This window comes from Prunus persica, chromosome G8 (assembly GCF_000346465.2).
Source record: "Prunus persica cultivar Lovell chromosome G8, Prunus_persica_NCBIv2, whole genome shotgun sequence".
NCBI classification, from domain to species: domain Eukaryota; kingdom Viridiplantae; phylum Streptophyta; class Magnoliopsida; order Rosales; family Rosaceae; genus Prunus; species Prunus persica.
The window spans coordinates 2,303,005-2,326,352 of NC_034016.1; the positions used below are offsets into that span (position 1 = coordinate 2,303,005).

The 23,348-nt window shown below is 37.0% G+C and overlaps 2 protein-coding genes across 2 annotated transcripts; both read right to left on the minus strand.

Moving 5' to 3' along the window:
- On the minus strand, positions 8,338-13,242 carry LOC18768469 (uncharacterized protein At1g32220, chloroplastic). The gene is made up of 8 exons (XM_020553615.1): positions 13,114-13,242; positions 12,832-12,878; positions 12,689-12,744; positions 12,351-12,444; positions 12,184-12,263; positions 11,936-11,978; positions 11,553-11,625; positions 8,338-8,647 (listed from the first exon to the last, which is right to left on the minus strand). Coding segments are annotated over exons 1-8 (456 nt in total). The 5' UTR covers positions 13,116-13,242; the 3' UTR covers positions 8,338-8,586.
- Positions 17,378-20,877, minus strand: LOC18768989 (carbonic anhydrase 2). Its single transcript, XM_007201324.2, has 9 exons — positions 20,763-20,877; positions 20,145-20,203; positions 19,659-19,793; positions 19,237-19,285; positions 19,022-19,138; positions 18,837-18,890; positions 18,641-18,726; positions 17,987-18,095; positions 17,378-17,832 (listed from the first exon to the last, which is right to left on the minus strand). Exons 2-9 carry the CDS (start codon positions 20,186-20,188, stop codon positions 17,659-17,661), a joined length of 768 nt encoding a protein of 255 aa, XP_007201386.1. The 5' UTR covers positions 20,189-20,203; positions 20,763-20,877; the 3' UTR covers positions 17,378-17,658.

The following is a 23,348-nucleotide window of genomic DNA, read 5'->3' on the forward strand; positions in this document are numbered from 1 at the left end:
CAATATTAGAGAGAGATATAGTGATGGTTTTGAATTTACAATAAAAATCAATATTTCAGTATCATGTACTTTTCAATCATTATACATATACACATTACTTGTGCAGAAAGTTTATACCAGACTGCTTTTTTTCCTCACATCTCTTTTCCAAATACAATTTACCAAACATTTAACTATTTTATTTCACAGCTAATTATTCTAGCAGCACAACATAAACAATTTTTTTAGGGCTTCTTATATATATATGTCAATTTTCATCAAGATGTAATGGATGTAATCCACATGCTCTCCCTTTTCAATTGCATTCCATTCTTGCCAAGTAAGTATGTCTATCATTTTTAAAGAATATATATATGGGTCAGAATTGGGAGACACACATTTTGACTGACTATTATAGCCTTTAGATGTTTACTCATCCCACGGTTAAAAATGCATCTGGCATTAATAAAAAAATATTATTGTTGTTATTTAAAATATGGATTAACATCAAAAGACCCCCTCAAGGTTTGAGGTCATTCTCAATATGGGTCATGATATTTGAATTCATCAATTTATACCCTAATGTTTTCAAATTCGACCAATTTAAACCTTCTATTAAGTTGACCGTTTGGTCAAACGTTAACTGATGACCTACTAACCAATCCCAAAATAATATTATAAAAAAATAATTAAAAAAAATATATATATATATAAAGATTAATAAAAAAAACCCAGCGCCTTCACCACCCCACCCTCTCTCACTCCAACCCCAGCCCCTTTCCTCCTCCGCATCAGCGCCAGCGACATCGACACCATCTACCTTTGCACCCTCAGAAGCATCAGTTCCAGTCCTACCCATCGGGATTGCGAGAAGAATCTTAAAAAAAAACCCAGCCTCTTCCCTACGCAACAACCCAGTGGCCCCACCACCACCCCCTCTCGCACCAGTTCTAGTCCAACCCATCAGGATTGCAGGTGTTCGTCTTCCTTGTGCTTTTAGGCCATGAAATTCATAGACAAGAAAGGCTCTAGCGTTGAATCAGAAGGCCCACAGAGCCAAGATCAAATTTAACTAGGACCTCTATTTCCATGTTTTATGTTGCGGAAGTTCTGGTGGTTTGGAATACCTCCATATGCTGGGAATCATTTACATGGACCTAAAACTTGAGAATGTGCTGAATTGAGGGGGATTTGTTCCACCAGTGAAGAAAGGAGCTGGCTTGAGACTGTCATTGGGTATATTTCTGGTTTTTTCATGGTTTTTGGTTGTGCAGCGAAAGAGGAAGGGGGCAGTGCGAGAAGTGGTGGGGAACTGGCGGGGGGTGGGGAGCCTGGGTTGTTGGGCGAGAAGGAGCTGGGTTTTTCAAGCTTTTTTTATTTTTAAATTTTATGTTATTATATATATATATATATATTTTAGGGTATTGATTTTCCCACTCCCCTTTTATCCACTTACACTCCATTTTTTTAAAATTGTATGTTCTCACTCCTCTTTTGTTCACTTACACTCCCTTTTATCTTATAGTAAAAAATATTTTTTTTAAAAAAAGAGTGTAAGTGGATAAAAGGGGAGTGGAAAAATCACCACCCTTTTTTTAATTGGTTAGTATGTGGGTCCCATAGTGGACACGTCATCAATTAACGTCTGACCAAACGGTCAATTTAATGGAAGGTTTAAATTAGTTAGATTTGAAAACGTTGGGGTGTAAATTGATGAAATTCAAATCCCATGTCTCACATTGAGAATGACCCCAAACCTTGAGGGGGTCTTTTGATGTTAGTCCTTAAAATGTTGGGTTTGCTACACCAACACATTCTACGAGGTGTTTATCTCTCCACCTCTTTACTTCTCTTTTCTTTTCCTTGCCCCCAAAACTCTTCTCTCTCTGCCTTTGGTGGAAATATGAAAAACCTCATATGCAGGTATATGAATCTAATCACGTCCTAGAGGCATATGCAAAACTCTCATCTCCTCGAATCCCTCTTAATCTAGAATTGAAACCCGAACAACTCCAACAACATGGGCCTCCTCTCCTATACAAATTTTGGTCCATAACAATGCAACCGGAAATGATTCATCTATTTAATAATTAAATAAAAATAAAAATTTTCTTGATGGAGTTCCGATATGGGAAAGAAGCCTTCATTTTTTGTTTGTAATATTATGATATAGAACCTAAATGAAAACTCACTTCATTGAAATTAATTTCTTTAAAGTTAACCGTATAAGATTTGAATCAAACCAAAAAGAAAACATTTTAACAATATTTTTAGATTAGTGAGATTTGTCAAAGTCTCAACAATAAGAAAAAAGAAAAAGGAAAACTAGATATGCAGATTGTATGAAGATTTCCAATCCCCTTCCCCTGCAAAGACAAAGACTTCAATGTTTCTCTATCTTTTCTTTTCTTTCCTTGAGGTGTTAACAGCATAAAATCTTTTATCCTTTGTTGTGAGTTGCATAGTCAATCACCATGCTAAAAACTGAATTTCTTTATGAGGAATGTTTTGAAACTTTTTGATATTTTTTTCTGAAAAATTTCCCATAAAGAAGCGAAGTGGGAAATGCTTGGAGTGAGAAAACGATGAGAGAGGAAAGAGTTAGTAAAGAAGCTGTCAAATATACCTCGTATAACTTGCACCAAGTTAATTTGTTAATTTCTCACGTGCATTCTCAACCATTAGATGGTAGATGATCCAACGTTTGAAAAAGTGTGTCAAAATTTGTGGCTTTGCACGTGTTCCCCAATCTTGACCCTATAAAATGCGTTTCCTTATACATATATAATGTGTTTACTTGTATATATATGTACATGCCTTACATGTAATCGTTTTTTTCTTAAGCAATTTTTTTTATGGAGTTTCATATATATATATATATATATATATATATATATTTCTACTAGCCTCTCTGCGTTACCTTATATATTATGTGTTTTCTTGTATATGTATGTATCTGTGTTATAGGTAATAGTTTTTTTTTTTTTAAAGGACCTTTCCTATTGAAAGGGGTTGGTTGGATAGTTGTAACTCCAAAATGGTTTTTGAATGTGAGGGAGAAGGGAGGTTTTTAGCTTAGAGAGAGGGAAAGAGAGAGCTTAACATCGCGCAAGCATTGAGGATTGAGAGATTCAAACAATTGAAGCCCCAACTACTACTGAAGCTCAAACTATCTTGAAGGAATTTATTTGACCCGTCACATTGAATACGTGGTTCACAAGATCAAACCAAAGAAGAGTACCAACAACGAAGAGAAAGTGATCTTAAATAGTGTCTCATGCCTGGTTCAAACGGCGAAATCCTCGCCATTCTCAGCCCCTCCGAGAGTGGCAAAACTACTCTCCTAAAGGCATATGGAGACAGGCTCAACGGTAGACTTGGTGGCACCATAACCTACAACAACAAACCATTGTCAAATGTAGTGAAAAGAAACACCAACTTTGTAACCCAATATGACTTTCTCTACCCCTACTTGATGGTCACCGAAAACCTATTTTACATAGCCCTTCTTTGCTTTCCCAACATACTATCGAAAGCCAAGAAAGCTATGGAAGCTAAGGCCATGATTATACAACTGGAGTTAAACAAGTGTAAAAACGACGTCGAAACGGTGGGTCATGGGCCCAAATTGTAGCTCGAGCCCAAATTTGGAAGTTGCCAGTTTTGCCTTTGCGAAGAAAGATAAGAGATGGGTGAAATTGAATCTCACTCTTGAGTTGTTATTTTTCTGATTGGTAAAAGATACCTAGTTGTTACTAATTTTTATTTTTTAATCCCTACTATTTGGTTTGATCGAACAATCAAAATTATTTTCCATACTAAATGTCCGCACTTAGGTGTACTTAAGAGAGAAAAAAAAATCGAGCCTAAAATTTGAATTTTTGCCCAAACGGGTCTAAAATATATTTTAATGTCCTTAATCTACCTACAAAAATTCTATATTTGATCAACATTTTAATGGTCTTAATTTACCTATTGAATTGGTTGGATAGCTGTAACTCCAAAATAGTTTTTGATTGCGAGGGACAGGGGAGGTTTTAGCTTAGAGAGAGGGAAAGAGAGAGCTTAACATCGCGCAAGCGTTGAGGATTGAGAGATTCAAACAATTGAAGCCCCAACTACTACTGAAGCTCGAACTATCTTGAAGGAATTTATTTGACTCGTCACATTGAATACGTGGTTCACAAGATCAAACCAAAGAAGAGTACCAACAACGAAGAGAAAGTGATCTTAAATAGTGTCTCATGCCTGGTTCAAACGGCGAAATCCTCGCCATTCTCAGCCCCTCCGAGAGTGGCAAAACTACTCTCCAAAAGGCATATGGAGACAGGCTCAACGGTAGACTTGGTGGCACCATAACCTACAACAACAAACCATTGTCAAATGTAGTGAAAAGAAACACCAACTTTGTAACCCAATATGACTTTCTCTACCCCTACTTGATGGTCACCGAAAACCTATTTTACATAGCCCTTCTTTGCTTTCCCAACATACTATCGAAAGCCAAGAAAGCTATGGAAGCTAAGGCCATGATTATACAACTGGAGTTAAACAAGTGTAAAAACGACGTCGAAACGGTGGGTCATGGGCCCAAATTGTAGCTCGAGCCCAAATTTGGAAGTTGCCAGTTTTGCCTTTGCGAAGAAAGATAAGAGATGGGTGAAATTGAATCTCACTCTTGAGTTGTTATTTTTCTGATTGGTAAAAGATACCTAGTTGTTACTAATTTTTATTTTTTAATCCCTACTATTTGGTTTGATCGAACAATCAAAATTATTTTCCATACTAAATGTCCGCACTTAGGTGTACTTAAGAGAGAAAAAAAAATCGAGCCTAAAATTTGAATTTTTGCCCAAACGGGTCTAAAATATATTTTAATGTCCTTAATCTACCTACAAAAATTCTATATTTGATCAACATTTTAATGGTCTTAATTTACCTATTGAATTGGTTGGATAGCTGTAACTCCAAAATAGTTTTTGATTGTGAGGGACAGGGGAGGTTTTAGCTTAGAGAGAGGGAAAGAGAGAACTTAAAATCATGCAAGCATGGAAGATTTAGAGATTTAAACTACTGAAGCCCAAACTTTCTTAATGGAAGCGATTTGACCGGTCACATTGAAGATGTGGTTTACAAGATCAAATCGAAGAAGAGTACGAAGAAAGAAGAGAAAGTGATCTTAAATGGTGTCTCAGGCCTAGTTCAAATGGTCAAAATCCTCGCTATTCTCGGCCTATTCGGGAGTGGCGAAATGACTCTCCTAACGAAACTCAGAGGCCAGCTCAGCAATCGACTTGGTGGTGCCATAACTTACAACAACAAACCATTCTCAAATGCAGTGAAAAGAAACACCGGCTTTGTAACCCAAGACAACTTTCTCTACCCCTACTTGAGGGTAATCAAAAACCTATTCTACACAACCCTTCTCCGCTTGCCCAACACACTATCGAAAGCCGAGAAGGCTATGCAAGGTGAGGTCGTGATTATACAACTAGAGTTACACAAGTGCAAGTACATCATCAAAAGGGTGGGTCATGGGCCCAAATCGTAGCTCGAGCCCAAACCCTAAACCCTAAACCCTATACGCACATATTCTCATTTTTCTCTAATATGGAGGTATTTATATAAGTACAAAGATGTGTTAACCCTAAAGAAAATATGAAATATATCTAAATTACAATAGGAAATAAATCTCTATTACAATAGGACTAAATAATAATTGATAACTAACCAAAATCCTAACTAAGTAAGGACTCTCCAACACTCCCCCTCAAGTTGGAGCAAAGATATTTCGCACGCCCAACTTGACAAGCGAGTCATAGAACACCATACTCGACATTGACCAATTGAACAACTGTACAGAAGGCCTTGTCATAAACCACAAGTAAAACAACTGACAAACCCTAACAAATAAGCCACAAAGAAGAACACATAAAAATAAAACACAGAAACCTTGTGAGCATGGCAGTAGATAAGGCAGAACACAGAAACTCTGTGAACACGATAATAGATAAGGCAGAACACAGAAACCCTGCGAGTACGGCAGTAGATAAGGCAAAACACAAAAATCCTGTAAGCACGGTAGTAGATAAGGCAGAACACAGAAACCCTGTGAGCACGTCAGTAGGTGAAGTAGAACCAGAAGCAAGTGAAGAAATAAAGGCATCAACATTGGGCATGGTGATGAATGGTGGGGTGGCGGTAACGGCGGCAATAGCAAGGTAAGCGGTAGCAACGGTAGCAAGGTAGACAACGGCGGCGGGCCAAGATTATAGGCTAGGTATATAATGCAGCGGAAATAGGTTTAGGGTTAGGGTTTTTTATGTTGTAGAGACAGATCAAAACACAGCAACATGGCATCGGCAATGACCATAGCATTGGAAAGCGAAGCAAACAAAGGCAACATCAATGGCGGCAATAGCAGCCACAACAATGACAACAGTAACGGAAAACGACAATGACAAATTCTTCCATATTAACTTTAGTTAATTCACGCAGACACAACTTCTCTTCACTCCCCCTCTCCCTCTAAAGAGAAAGGGTCGTCGTAGCCAAGAAATAAACAATTTCTTCATGTGAATACGTCAAGGTAATGGGGCAAGCAACACACTTAAGAGAGATAAGGTATAAGAAAGAGAAACAGATCCCTTTTCACTCCCCCTCCCCCTTCTCCCCTTTGAAGATGAGGGGAGGAGAGCACTTCAATTGCAAGTAGAATGCAAGCACAGGTCACAAGAGAACCTAGCTCTGATACCAAGTCAAACAAAGTAGGGCAAAGATTCAGTTATGCTAAGATACGCACATATTCTCATTTTTCTCTAATATGGAGGTATTTATACAAGTAAAAGATGTGTTAACCCTAAATAAAATAGGAAATATATCTAAATTACAATAGGAAATAAATCTCTATTACAATAGGACTAAATAATAATTGATAACTAACCAAAATCCTAACTAAATAAGGAACCAAAATCCTAACTAAGTAAGGACTCACTAACACTCCCCCTCAAGTTGGAGCAAAGATATTTCGCATGCCCAACTTGACAAGCGAGTCATAGAACACCATACTTGACATTGACCAATTGAACAACTGTACAGAAGGCCTTGTCATAAACCATAAGTAAAACAACTGACAAACCCTAACAAATAAGCCACAAAGAAGAACACATAAAAACAAAACACAGAAACCTTGTGAGCACGGCAGTAGATAAGGCAGAACACAGAAACTCTGTGAACACGATAATAGATAAGGCAGAACATAGAAACCCTGCGAGTACGGCAGTAGATAAGGCAAAACACAAAAATCCTGTGAGCACGGTAGTAGATAAGGCAGAACACAGAAACCCTGTGAGCACGTCAGTAGGTGAAGTAGAACCAGAAGCAAGTGAAGAAATAAAGGCATCAACATTGGGCATGGTGATGAATGGTGGGGTGGCGGTAACGGCGGTAATAGCAAGGTAAGCGGTAGCAACGGTAGCAAGGTAGACAACGGCGGCGGGCCAGGATTATAGGCTAGGTATATAATGCAGCGGAAATAGGTTTAGGGTTAGGGTTTTTTATGTTGTAGAGACAGATCAAAACACAGCAACATGGCATCGACAATGACCATAGCATTGGAAAGCGAAGCAAACAAAGGCAACATCAACGGCGGCAACAGCAGCAACAACGGCGGCAACAGCAGCAACAACAATGACAACAGTAACAAAAAACGACAATGACAAATTCTTCCGTATTAACTTTAGCTAATTCACGCATCCCAACGTCAAAATGTCTTCCTTCATTAGATGTATTCTCACAAACCCAAAATCACTAACAAACGCGTTCGAGAAGTTTCGTAATGGGTATGGCGCGGTGGATGCGGTGGCTAGCACCTCCAAAGTTGTGTATACCGTGGCCACGCTCGGGCCAATGGCTGCAGCTGCAGCTGCTTGGAAGGCCTTCAAGTACCAATCTGACTCTGCTGTACTGGAAGAGCGAGTTAAGAAATTGGAGGACAAAGTGAGTAACTTCTCCATCCAACTTGGGGTGATACAAGAGGACCAAAAGGATCTCGGCAAACAATATCAAGAAGCTACGAAGAAGTTGAAAGAGATATCCAATATCAAGATGGAGCAGAATACCAAAAAATAGAACCAGAAAATAGATTTAGGGTTTATGTTTTATGTTTTATGTAATGGCAGGCAGACTTATGCTAGGAATATATTGTTAATTGGATACGTTGATTTGGTGGTTATGAGACTGATTTTGCAATTAAAATTTTTTTGGTATCAGAGCCGGTTTTTATTTTTTTTATTTTTTTTATTTTTATTTTTTATAAAGGTCTGTTTGTGTTGGGCTTTAGTAGATATAAGCCCCTGTTTCAGATTCCTGTACAAATTTGGCATAAACTTAAATAATTTCTACATCCCAAGCATGTGCATTTTAACTTCCAAATACAAAATGTGGTCATCCAATCCAAACATACAAAACATGGTTATCCAATCCGAACATACAATCTTAAGAATTATACAACCCAATGTAAAAATTGATAATTAAATTACAAACCAAATTAGAAGTTCGAAACATAAGCCAAAAATTAAAACATAACACCAATGAAGGCTTCACATATTAAATGATCATTGGAACGTAGAAGGACTTGAGTTGGTTGGTGCCGGCAAATTTGTAAGATCTACAAATAAAAATATAAACACATTAAAACATTAGGCAAACATGCAAACTACATATATAGTAATAGTATACATAATTAAATTACATAAAACTAAAAACAAATACCTGACTCAATGGATTCATAAAACTCAATTTCTTGAATGGTTGGCTCATATTGTATAACGGAGATGTCATCGGACCTTAACCAATTTTGAGAACAAATTAAGGCCTCCATAATCTTAGGAGTTAAAGAAGCACGGAATGAATTAATCACTCGACCACTCGTGCTAAAGCATGATTCCGAAGCCACGGTTGATACGGGAATAGCAAGCACATCCTTTGCAATAAGTGACAAACTCGGATATTTAACCCCATTCAATTTCCACCACTTCAAAATATCGAAGTTGAGAACCATTTTTTCAATTGGGTCGGTTAAGTACCTATCAACTTCATGCTCCAATATCATGGTGTTACTTACTTGAGATTCTTTTATCCAACCTTCTTCCATTTCCCAAAGGTTCTTTCCTCCTCCTTTTTTGCTAGAACTTGTTAAAGTAATACTACTAGTAGAACTAGTATTACCATTAGCACTAGTGCATTGAGTAGGAGGTGGTGGGATAGCATACTCCTCATAAAGCTTCATTAAAAGCTCTTTCACTTCATTTTTCTTCTTAGTAGCATCTTGCGGGTTTTCAAACCTCCTCTTTAATACAAACTCCAAATTCCCCAACTTGTACCGAGGATCAAGAACAACTGCTACCATCAAAAGTTGATTCACTTTATCAAGGTCACCCCAATACTTTTCAAATTTCACCTTCATGCTACATGCCATATCTTTCAAAACCATGGAGGTGTGAGTTTCACTTGGTAATTGCTCTCCAAAGAACAAATCACCAATTTCACCCTCAATTGCAATCAAATTATGAAAGGTGGTGTGAGAAGCCGGATGCAAAGAAACACTCATCTTCAATGTCATATCATAAAATACCTTTAGAAAAATGACAAAGGTAAGAGCATTGCTCCAATCTTCCTTAGTTGGTGGCCCTACCCTCTTTTTAGGCCTATGAGATACAACCACACCCTCATCTTCCCAAACCGGTTCATCTTCACTAAACCAAGACGCAAATGGGGCATCATCATCTTCTCCCATTCTTACAAAGGCTTTTACAAACTTCAAAGCGGCATCCAACATCAAATATGTTGAATTCCACCTAGTTGGAACATCTAACACCACAAGCCCTTTGCATTCAATTCGCTCATTCAAAACACATGTTTTAAATTCCTCTAACCTTTGTGGAGAGGATCTTACATACCTAACCGCATTCCTTATTGCCAATATGCTTTTCTCTAGTTTTTTCAAGCTATCTCGAACAATCAAATTGACAATGTGAGCACAACACCTCACATGCATATACTTTCCTTCCAATACAAGACTACCATTCTTCCAATGACTCATCTTTGACTTCAAGTAATCTATTGCCTTCGTATTTGAAGAAGCATTATCGGCCGTGATTGTGAGTATCTTCTTCAAATCCCAATGAAGCAAACAAGTCTCGAGGAGTTTACCAATTGAGTTCCCCTTGTGGTTAGCAATGACACAAAAGTTCAAAATTCTTTTGTGCAAATTCCATTCACCGTCTATAAAGTGTGTTGTGATCACCATGTAATTTACGTTTTGAACACTTGTCCAAGTGTCCGTTGTGAGACACACTCTATGTGATGCTAATTCTCCTTTCAACTTTTGTTTCATCTCTTCATACATAACCATAAAATGCCTTACAAGTGTCCTACGAGATGGCACTTGGAAATGAGGGTTTAATGATTCACAAAATCTCTTAAACCCTTTACCTTCAACCGCACTAAAAGGCAACTCATCCATCACTACCATTTCTACACAAGACCTTAACCAATCTTCTTTAGTATGCCCGGTTGTTGATAGACCACCAAGTGCTTAGTCAAACGACAAAGTCTTTTGCCTTTTATCCTTTCCAACACTCCCAGGATATTTCTTACATGTAGACTCAATATGCTTCTTCAAACTTGACGTCCCATTCAAATTTGGGTCCGCGGCATAACTAGTAAAGCAATACTTGCACCTAGCTCTCTTTTTACATGTCAAAGATTTGCTACCATCCTTCTTCACGGTCTCAACCACATCATCATATTTTTTGAAGTGATCCCACACCTCCGATTTTTCTCTTGATGATTTTCTAGTCTCTAAAGGAGGTAATGGTGGAAGACCACTATGTTGAGGAGGTGTTTGGGCTTGATGTTGGGTTATTGGTATAGTAGGTGATGGTGATGATGCGGAAGCGGACGCGGATGCAGAAGAAGAGCATACTTCATTACTATTACTAGGCAACTGTTCACATTGGTCCATCCCTCTTTTAATATTTAAAAATTAGCACCTAATTATTTATCAATACAAAAATCAGCAGCATAACTTAATATGAACATACAGCAGCAATAAACTAATAGAGAGAGAGAGAGAGAGAGAGAGAGAGAGAGAGAGAGAGAGAGAGAGAGAGAGAGTGAACTGAAATTCTAAAGTACAAGAACATATCTGTCAGTCCGACATACCAATATATAAACGTTATCAATTTGAGAGAAGCATGAAGCATATTTAAAAGGAGTAAGTCTCAACTTAATATAGGTAAGACAATACAATTTTTCTAAATCTTTTATCTATCTATCATGTGTATTATGGATCATTTCCATCATGCTACATGACAAGATGTACACTAACTTAAAGGCACTACAATCCTGATATGATGACCCAATACTATCAAATTAACACACAAGCTAAAGAAACCACCTTTATCTGATTAATTTTCACAAGTTCACAACAAAGATAAATTTATAAACAGAAAGATAAACCTTTATAATAACCCATTGCTTTCTCAGAGACAAGAGATGGTTTAACTTACAGTGGCAGCTCACACGTCAATCCTTCAGATAATAATTGATTCACTCCAGTTATAAATCCAGACGCTTCTAGTCCTATAAATAAATCCAGGCCTCAAAATCAGTCCTGAAAAGCGCAAGTAAAATTTCATGTAATAGAAGATTCCATTATTATACAAAACAAAAACGGTCCTTATAACTAATACTCTAGTCACTCGTTATTGGTTTCAAGAAACATAGTAAATTAATGTTTTTAAGAAGATATTGATTGAAATTAGAGGGACAGGATATGTAACAACTTGTTAAATTTCCAGGAAAGTTTATTAATCTCTCAGATCTTAGCCATTTATCTGATAAATGAACAGCTAGGTATAAGATGTTCATCTGACAGAGTAAGAAAGCTCACCTCCATAAGGGAATTTGGTTAGTAGCTCTGTTGCTGCAGCTCTCTAGATTGAACAAGATGCAGCAAAGGAATTTGTGTCAGATAACATTAAAAACATTAAAAATTGTTCCCAGCAAAAATACTAGAGCATGGTGAAATGGGTACGAGTAAAAGACAAACGTTTATTAAGAAAAGAGTCCCAGCATTAAAATGTCTCGTACAAGTAAAACTTAAACAAAGCAAATAGGTGCTATCATTCAGTATGGTACCTTCCCCTTATAATATCCTCGCAGTAAGTAATTTACCACACCAAAATCAGCAGTAGAGACATACACAAATCGTTTCACACCTGCAGGATCAACGGCAATAGTTTAATAGAGGTACTAAGGAAGTTGCCAATAGAAAAATGAAATTTGAAACATATATGAATATATACCTTGTTCAGAAGCAGCTCTAATTGCATTTATATTAGCAGTCCCATTAATCTTATACATGTAAGAATTGGAGCCAAACCCACCAACACAGGATATCTAGGACAAGAAAACTCATTAGGAAGACAAATCAAACATTTCACCTAGGAAAGAAAGCTAAGTGGCAGGATAAGTAAGAGAGAGTTTCATTCTATAATCCATACAATAAGCACATTTTGAACTACAAATGGAAGGGGGGAACAATACATTACATGGATAGAGAAAGTGTCAGTGTGTGCATGTGTCTTTGCTACGTATTGGCTAATAACAGTCAAATAAAACAGAGCATGACGAGAATGCATACAACAGACGTGACACCATCGAGAGCATCCTTCAATGACTCAGGTGATAGAAGGTGTCCTGGAAAATGAAATTTTTTTTTTTTTAAGAAACTGCTACCCAAAAAAAAGTGAGGTCATCAAGAAAAGACTACGCAAGAAAGCAAACCTTTATGTCGGGTCACATTGTTGGCCCATGGATCATGTAATGATGACCTACCAGAACAAGAATAATCAAACAGGATGATATTCAATCAAACAGAATAATCAAATATATGGAGATGGAAGTGTAGTATTTTCCTCTTAGTAAATAGGCAGCTACAGAATTATTATTCCCTTCTGATATAGGAAGCATTCAGATCAGATACAAGCCAACTGATCAACGCTGATGAATAATTCCTAAGCATCAATAGGTGACGCAGCTTAACAATTGTATAGAGAAAATACATACATGCTAAGGCTAGCAACGGACAATCCAGAGAGAGACGGAGAAGAGGAGCGGCAGCTTGGTTTGAGAGAAGAGAAGCAGACATAGAGAGAGACGGAGAAGAGGAGCGGCAGCTTGGTCGAGACTGAGGGAAAAGAAAACCTAATTTGTGTAAACTAAAGTGGGCTTGTTTCTTTGTAATCAGATATGGCCAGTTCTATTCTAACAAAATAGAACTGGCCTAATAAAATAATATTTTTTATATTGTATATTATATATAATATATTAAAATATATATTTAATACTGGACCGGTCCGGTGCTGTCTTGTGTAAAACCGGAACTGGAATCGGTTTGAACCGGTCCGGTCCGGTTTTGTTGACTTTTTAGTCAACTCAGTTTTTTCTGATTTTTTTTCGTCCGGTCCGGTTCGGTTTTCTAGTTTTTCGGTTCATATGCTCACCCCTACCTTATTCCTATAAACTAGGAATTCATAGTTCTATCGACTAGAAATTTTAGATCAGATATCTCCTAGATACAATGTATTGGCCCAAACATATAAAATTGTATTTTACATTTGAATTTATTAATGAAAAGGATGAAAATATTAAAATATTATAATATCAAATTAATATTGTAACACCTCGACTCCAAATTTAATCCCTTATTTAAATTATTTAAGTGAAATTATAAATTTACCCTTGGGTAGGGGTATTTTGGTCTTTTTTTACCCGGAAAGAGTTTGGGGCAGTGACTGGTATTTTTGGGTAGGTCGTACTGAGATGAGTTCGTAGACATGTAGTAGGCTCGATTCGGAGTTGAAACGAAGAAGTTACGAGCAAAACAAGCTCAGTGGCAAAATCATAAATATTTCGAAATGAGTTTTTTTAATAAAAAAATCAGATTTCCTTCTCTCTCTCTCCCTCCCTGTGCGCAGAAACAGCCCCATGTTACTGTTCACTGCGGTGGTTTTTGGGCTACCACCGTCGCATCCAACCACCGCTTGGGGTGGCACCGGTCCCAAAAGAACCGGGCCACCTCCCTCTTCCCATCCCGACCAATATCAGCCGCTGGAACCACCTGTGGTCGTCGGAAAATGTAAAAATCCGAACGGTTTTAACCCAAAATTCACGGAGCTCGTTCAGACGCCTCCGGCCACCATTTTCGTCGATCTAGGTATGCTTTCTCATCCTTTTAATGTGTTCTAACTGATGGTTGGGTAGGATTTCATTAATTTTGAGGGTTGATGGGTCGATTTTCAATTTGAAAATCTGCCATTTTTGGATCGCTATTCCGGCCACTTCCGGCCATTTTTCAGGGTATGTCCAAGAACAAAAGTAGTTCCAAATGGGGTGTTACACTTAGGATAGGAAGCTTGGCCGGCGGTTTGGAGTTTTTTCGGCCGTCGAAAATTACTCAAGGCACCCACGCGTTGCCAGCGCGTGTGGCAGTTCGTGGGCTAGGAAAATGGACCGGGTTTAGGTCCTAAAGTGATCTCCTGGTCCTCACGAGTGCGTAGGTGTGCTCGGATTTCAATTTGGATACCGTTTGAGTCTCGAACGGATATCGTCTATTGTGCGTTATCCGGGTTCGATAGGTTTGAACCATTGGATAGTCTTAGATTTAATATATGTTGATCTAGCATTTCTAGGATTATGTAGGAATTCACGGATCGTGAATCGGAGCCCCGGATGTTCTGATTTAATAATTTAAAGTTTATGTTTATAATAACCATCAGATCGTGCGATGTGAGCGATCCGACCGTCCGATCCGGACCAAACTTACATGGCGTATATCCTAAATCTTATGGAACCTATAGGAACTTTCGGATCAGAATTTGGAAGTCGTGGGCCCCGTGGGTCCGTTTAACCAAGTATGGGGTAATTTGACTCCTTGGTTGACCGTAAGTATCCCGAGGTAGTTTTACTTTCCCATGAGGATTAAAATGACCATAATGACATGTCTTGATCGTTAGTTGATTATGTGGGATTGAGATATTAATTTATTGTTTTAAATTGGGGGGGTGGATTATCGGATGCTAGATTGTTATTGAGGTTTACCCAATATTAGAGGTTAATATATATACTTATATATATTTATAAAGGTATAAAAAGAGTTTAGAATGTCAGTTTGAAGTGCTATACGCACTACTTTAAGTACCACCCTGTGATTGTTGGGTCCCACGTGGCGTAGGTTATCCGGCGTGAGGACAGACTCCATACGTGGCGTTGGAACTTTTGGCGTATGGGGAGATGATATGATGGTTAGGTCACACGTGGCGTAGGTTATTCGGCGTGCTGACAGATCCTATACGTGGCGTTGGAACTTCCGGCGTATAGGGAGATTATGTGATAGTTAGGTCTCGCGTGGCGTAGGATTTTTCGGCGTTGAGACAGACTCCATATGTGGAGTTGGAATTTCCGACATATGAGGAGATTATGTGATTGTTAGGTCCCACGTGATGTAGGTTATCCTGCTTGAGGATAGACCCCATACGCGGCGTTGGAATTTCTAGTGTATAGGGAGATGCTATAATTGTTAGGTCATACATGGCGTACGTTATCCGGTATGCTGACGGACCCCATATGTGGCGTTGGAATTTCCGGCATATGGGGAGATTATGTGATTGTTAGGTCCCACGTGGCGTAGGTTATCCGGCGTGAGGACAGACCCCATACGTGGCATTGGAATTTCCGGCGTATGGGGAGATGCTATGATTGTTAGGTCACATGTGGCGTAGGTTATCCGGCGTGCTGACAGACCCCATATGTGGCGTTGGAATTTCCGGCATATGGGGAGATTATGTGATTGTTAGGTCTCGCGTGGCGTAGGATTTTTCAGCGTTGAGACAGACCCCATACGTGGCGTTGGAATTTCCGGCGTATGAGGAGATTATGTGATTGTCAGGTCACCCGTGGCGTAGGATTTTATGGCGGAATGACAGACCCCATATGTGGCGTTGGAATTTCCGGCGTATGGGGAGATTATGCGGTTATTAGAGAGATGAATTAAGGACTATTACTGAGTTGAGAAAGAATAATGTTTGAAAAAGGTTTTGTTTAGGATTTCTGTAATTGATTGCATGTTGATGGTTTTGTAAATTTTGTATGAAAGAACTACATGTGGCTTGATCCCTCAGTAAGGGTACGTAGGCAGCCTAAGGTTATTAGATGCAGCCACAAACATAGATGTGATTGTGTTAGGAGGTTAAAACCTCGTATGTTGGAATTGGAAAAGTTAGATGATGTATGTTGTATTTAGTATTCATAATTCATATTTGAGTTTATTAGTTGCCTTGCCAAAGGCAATATTTTGGCTCAAGGGCTTTGTGGGTAGTTTGGTTTCCCTTCGGTTTTTGTGAGGGCTGAAGGTCAAGTTTGTGAATTGCATGAAATTATATTGTGCGTGCTGCCTGTTGGAATATTAAATGTGTTTTATGCAGGTTGAAAAATTTAGGGAATGATCAATTTACAGGGGAGACTGCCGAAATTTCGGCAGAAAGTCCCGGTCTTTAGTAAGTGAGCCCGGCATCGGGGTGATGTCGAGAATTCCACAGGATTCGTCTCGGATTTTGAGAAATTCGGGGCGGGTCCTGTCAAATATGCTACCATGAGTTTAACAAAATGAAATTATAAAAATTCAAAGTAACATGGGATGGTGCTTTGGCCCAAGGATGACTCAACTCAATGTGTACTTGGGCTTTGGGAAGGACTGTTGGTTTTTGTTTTGTTTTTTTTTTTTTGGGTGTAAATTTTTATTTATCTTTATATAAGTTTTAATATTTTAAAAATGCTTTAAATATATTTGAAATTAATAGCTAAAATTATTAAAATGTTCATGCCACATCAGCAACTTAACAGTTTTGTGGACGGAAATAGTAAACTGGGACATAGAGTAAGGTTCTGAAGGGGGTGCGACTTTTTGAGTTCCAAGGGGTAAATTAGGATCGACATTCAAGCTGGGGGGTAAAACCGGAATTAAGCCCAAAAAAAGGGAGGTGCGTTAGTTACTAGCTTTTTACATCAAATTTGATTATATCACCAGTTAATTATTTACTTAATTATTTATTAGTTTTATATTAACGAGGACGGGGTTCAAAAGTATCATTAGATTAAGAGTTTCTTAATTCTCTAATTGGCGAGGTGGGGTAGCATTAGTAGAGACGTGGATGAACCGTTATTTGAGCGAAGTGGATGAATCGTTATTTGAGCGTGCTGAAATTAGGGATGAATCAATTACAGATTTGTAGTTGCTTAAGAGCTGCTTCTAAACCCAAGAAAGAAACGACAATTCAACTAAGCATGCCAAACAAATATCATATAGAGGGCAGCAGATAATAGCTGCTAATTATTACACAGTTTCCTTGAAATTACAAAGGGGACATGAAGTTCTTAATTCAACTAAAGAAAACAAGCAACATTACACAAACATTGACAAAAGAACCAACCGAGAAACTGATACAAGACCAAGCAGTACCACTATAAGGTCTCATCTGCTTTATTTATATATATTGTCACTTTTATTGGCAGAGGCACATACACACCTTGATGATGCTTCATGTAAGCTAGCAATTAAGGTGCTGGAATAATGATGGGGGGTGAAATGTGTGATTCAAGCTCCCAGAGCTCGAAAACTCCACGGACAAAGTCATAGTAACCACCCCGGAGTGCTAGATTTCTGTTAGAAATCGCCTTTTGAACGTATGGATAACTTTGCAGGTTTACCAGTGATAAATTTACTGATTCCTGCATAAAATCATTGTTCAAGAAGATGCTGGGTGAGATTTATTTCAATCATGGAGAACTGAACCGAGTGTACAATGTATATATGCCTTGTAAATTTACCACTGAGTTAAAGATGGAAAAGTATAAAAGAGTTGGTGCTATATAATTAGCTTACCCTTGCACAAGCTTCACATTGTTCATCAATATCATGCCCACCCAGTCCATTTGCTATAACCTTAACCTTGGCTGGTAGACCAATTTTAACCCATTCATCTATGAAGTCACTGCAAATTCCAATCAAAATGGACGCAACGTTGTATACCATTAGCAAGTTATTATGATTTGTGCTCCCCTTTGGTGATAAAGTTTTTCATTGCTTAGTTGCTAAAAAAAAGGCATTTATAGAGTTTGACTAAAATATACAAGAATAGCACTTTTAGTGGTTTTTGAAGAAGCAATAGAACCTTTCATGTGTTTGGAACAAACCACACTACTAAAAATAGGTCGATGGAGTTGTGTCTACACATAGAGTTTGTATAGATACTCTTCGTGGCCAATATTTTAAAGGAGTGTCGTATAGTAAGCTAATAACTTTAGCAAGCCCACCCATTAAAAAATTTCTAGTTCCGCCCTTATATATTGTGCACGAAAAAGTGCTAATACAAACTCTATTTTTTGTAGATACAAATGCCTGTGCTCTTTGAATTTTTTTAGTATTGGCGTTATTAAATATTAAAAAATTGGTAATGAACAAAAAGCATTTTATCCTCAAAAACGATTATATATGAATCTTCCACAAGCTAAACTTTTTGTATGCAAAAAGCCTTACAAGGGAACAGAACCATCCTCTGGATGAGTCATAAGCCTCTTGATCCCTCCACAACGACTGTGTCCAATGACCAAAATGTTTTCTACCTGTCAAATTTTCTTCTCTTGTTATCATTCATAAATATTGTAATAAGAAGTGAAGAGAAAATACCTAGTAATTAATAATTAATTAAATCTAAAGTTTTTGGAATGTTCACCCCAAGTGCTGTTATAGCATATTCAATGGCCGCTCCAACCCCTACGTATTTTATCTGCAAGCCATATAAACGAACTTATTTTAGCTGTCTAATACATGATTAGTGTGAGATAAATTGTTAAAAACTATATTTAGTTTGATTAGAATAACTAATCACTTGAGAGAGAGAGAGAGAGAGTATTGAACCTGGTTAAAAGCAGGAACCATGTTAGCAATGTTGCGAACCATGAAGGCCTCCCCAGGTTGGAAATTAAGGATATGAGAGGGGCTTACTCGGGAGTCCGAGCATGCAAATACCAGAAACTGCATTGAAACAAAACATAAAATTTTATTAATATGTTAAGCTATATAATAATTAATTTTAAGATGCTAGGCCTAATCTAGTGAAGGACAAATTGTACCTTGGGGCTTTGTCCTTCAGCAAGCTCATTGAAACAGTCCGGATATTTTCTGCAAGATCAGCCCAAAAAGATAGTTAAGAAACAATGAAAAATATTATTAGATTTTAAAATTTTCAAGAATATCCACCTATTATTTATTTTGTCCTTTGGGTATAAGATGGCTAACTACTACCAACACTAATATTATAAAATTTAATAAGTGTGAGGTTTTATTATAAAATGGTCTCGATGTTATTAGTAATGGAACAATTCATTATATGTTGTACTTTATTTGTCCAAGTTTCGATGTTAGACTTTATGTTCTTCAACAAAGTCCTTTCAATGATGATTTTTTTCTGAATTGTGGCAGTGGTTGAGATGCTTTTCACGAATTTAATCATTCATATATGATTTAACGTTTGAAAAATATATCCGATCTTTACTCGAATTTGTTGGTCCTGAAGTGGATGAAGCCATCCACAATTCTTTGAACTGGGTTAAAATCACCAGGTTTTTCCAACTCAGCCGTCAACTTCTCAATTTTGGCAGCAGCCACATCGTCCAGCTCTCCCTTCTCACTGCAACCATATATACCAACCAAAATTGTCAAATTTTGCATAAATTGTTAAACTATAAATTAAGCACACGGTTTTGGAAAAGATTTTGTAGCCAAATATTATATTTAGCCATGGATTGTTTTTTTTTCTTCTAAATTTTGGTGGCTGAATTATCATATGTAGTCTATGAACACTTTGTTATTTTAATTTATAAATGAAAGATATACAACATGTCACGGAAATATTGAAGAATTTCTTGTACATGATGCTATTGTTACTCAAAACAAAAAAGAACTTGATCAGTGCAGTATAGCTCAATTGGTCAATCGTAGGAATCTACAAAAATTAAAATAAAATAATAATAAAGAGTACCTGAGGAGATTCTTGAGTCGTTGGAGGGCCAATTGGCTAGCCATTGCCTACTTTCTTTTCTGCATATTCAAATAACTTTAGTTAGAAGAAAATATTCAATATATATAAGTATATATTTGTGTGTACATATATATAAGTTGTTCCTCTTAACGTTCGCTAGTTTTTATCACAAAAATAATTGGGCAAGTAGTTTTTCTCTGAAATTAAATGGGTGTTTTTCATTTCAAGTGAATTAAAACTGGCTTAGGCTTCTAATGAAAGACTAGCACTACTCTAGCACTACTCATGCATGCATAACGAAAGTTCCATTCACTAACAATACTTAACAAGTACACACATATAAAATGAAGTTCACAAGTTTTACAAATGTATATATAGTCCGAAAATCCTTTTGGTTTGGCAGAAAGGGGTTTCGATTTCGAATCGTTCCTGAATTTCAAAATGAAAAGTCATTTGAATCAAAACTTGCAAAATCCACTCACAAAAATGCATACATAACTGGAGATAACATTCAGAATAGTTTGTCAAATGCATGGCATGCAGTTTATAAAAGCAAAAGTGTAAATCAAGTAAGCTAAAGTCTAAAGACAGTATAAAGAGATTATATTTTGGCCGAACCGTGTAAGTTTTCAAGAAACTTGTCTATATAGCTGGAATTCAAGGAGAGATCAAATTTGCAACAAACACACCACAAATGCATGCACATCTTTGCAGCGAGGAGTGGAGCTACTATTTATAGAGACCAAGAGTACTTACTTTTTTTTTTCCAGAAAGACCCAAGACTTACTATTTAATCGGCATGTTTTAATTACTAATTTTGAATTATTGAAGATTGGACAACGAGAGAAAGGCACAGATGGACCACATTTAAGTCGTGACATGGTAAAATGCAAAGGGCTGACAGCTTCTTATAACAAACATCCTTCGATTTGAACAGTTTTGTTTCTACCAAGTTGTTTAGTAGTGTAAATTGCATATTGCCATGTGAAAATTGGTCCCCTCCATTTTCAAAGGTTATCCAAATTTCTTTTTTCGTTTTCAAATATGTATAACCCTAATTTCCTTTTCAAATGTATATTTTTTTATTTAAAAAAAATTATGTTTAAAGGGGGAGCTTTTGTGGAGGAATCAAGATCGCATTTTTCCTTTTAATTTTCTGTATTTTGCTATTGTCAGTATATACCCGGTGCGGATCCTCTTTCGAAGAATGCACTGCAATTTTGTTTTCTGATTTTCATGTATGATTGAAGATGGACCTCTTTAGCTATCTGATGTACTACATTATGATATTTCTATCTATTGCTTCATATATAAAGCTATTTTTTTAATTTAAAAAAAGGTTTACCGAACAACTAATCAGTTTTACCTATGGTGTGTTGGTTGGATATGGCACAGGTATTTGATGTGCTCCCAAGTGGTTATGGTTTCAAATTTCCATGGTATATGTGTGTGTGAGTTTTCCCCCACCTCGTTCCTAATGGGTTTTTTTGTCTGGATGAATATTAATTATTACTGGAATATCTCCCAACAAAGCAATCCCTTTTCTTTTCTTTTTTTGGCTTTTTTGTGCTAGTGAAGTTCTTATGGCAATCGCTTATGCACAAAGGATGATGAAAACTAAATCTTTTCCGGTTTGCATATATACTTCTCTCTGGTTATGTTTCTGTTGAAAACTTGGTATTTACTGACTCAATTGAGGCTAATAATTCTAGATAGAGTTTGAAATTAACGTTGTGTTTGAATGAGGAAAATAAAATAATATCATATAGTTCTAGGCGGCCGTCTCACATCATGCAAATTAACGTCAATTTCAACTGTTTGCATAGCTTATTAGAGTTGAAATTAACGTTATAGGCCATCTCATAATAAAATTTCATACGCCCACAAGAAAAACGCATTTTCTATCGTTTTCAAATACACGTACCCTTACACGCAAGTGCACATGCATATAACTTTTTGAATACAAACAATTTAGTTTCCCTACCACCACTAGTAAGCACATGAAAAATGCTTTGTATATACATATTGGTCCAATGTCAAATGGCCATGTGTAATGCACTGTGAATGTATATGAGATGAGATATGATTGAGCTAGTCCCACTCTTGTTTTACTTCTTTAGTTTTTATTTGATGCAATTTTTTCTCTCCCACACGATTCACGATATTGATATTGAACTATGTTAAAGGTTCTTGGTATCAAATTGTTTTGCAACATAAGAAACTTATGTTCCGTCGGCTTTGATATTGTATAAATATTGTATAGCCGCCGACCTAAACATTTCTTATGTCACCAAATGGACTTTTGCCTAAAATATTGTACTGCCGGCCTAAGTAATTTGGAAAAGAACATCAATTACTCAACTTATAGATTATTTCTTCTGATTATGGGATCTTAGCATTTAAGCTGCATTGGTGTGCTACTTTTGACTATGAGATTGGTCCGTGACTCACTGTGTCCTATAGTAATTACCCTTGCTAGGGCAGGTGTCTGTTGTTATTACCCGCACTACCACGCCAAAAGAAAGAATGAAAGAATGAAAGAGAAAAGGAAAAGGCAATAGTGGTGGAAATTATTGTTGGTAGGCTCAAATTAGTTGTAATTACCCACATTGGAAGAGAGTTATTTCTTTTTATGGTTTATAAGTATCAATACTTTAGAAGCTTTAAATAGGATATGGGTCAAGTGGAAGCAAAGTTGGGCCTCATCTTAGTTTGAGCTTGGAATATATATGACTAATAAATGTATATATATTTAATTGTGAAAAGATGGGCCTCGGGGTTTTGTTGATTTAATTAATATTTCTTTTTTATTAATTAGAAATTCATTTTTAGATAAAATCATTATATGAAATTCAAAAATGTATAAACAGTTATTATAATTGTTGGATGAAGAGGTATCAGACCTCTATATATTGACAATTCGTCCAAACCAGAAGATATAGAATTTGGAATTGCATTATTATTTTCACACATACATACTTACTGAGAGAGAGCATATCGTTGTTCGCTAGAAATCAAAGCCACAATGCTTAGGCTTTGATTTGTGATAGTTTAGTCCTGATGGATGGACTCTTATCGAACTACAAGCACAAGGGTAGAGGAGAAATACTATCTAAAGGACACTGCAACTCTACAGGACTCTACCATCTATCCAAGCAGTATTTTGTAATTCATTCTATTGCTATATTGATTTGATTATATAGA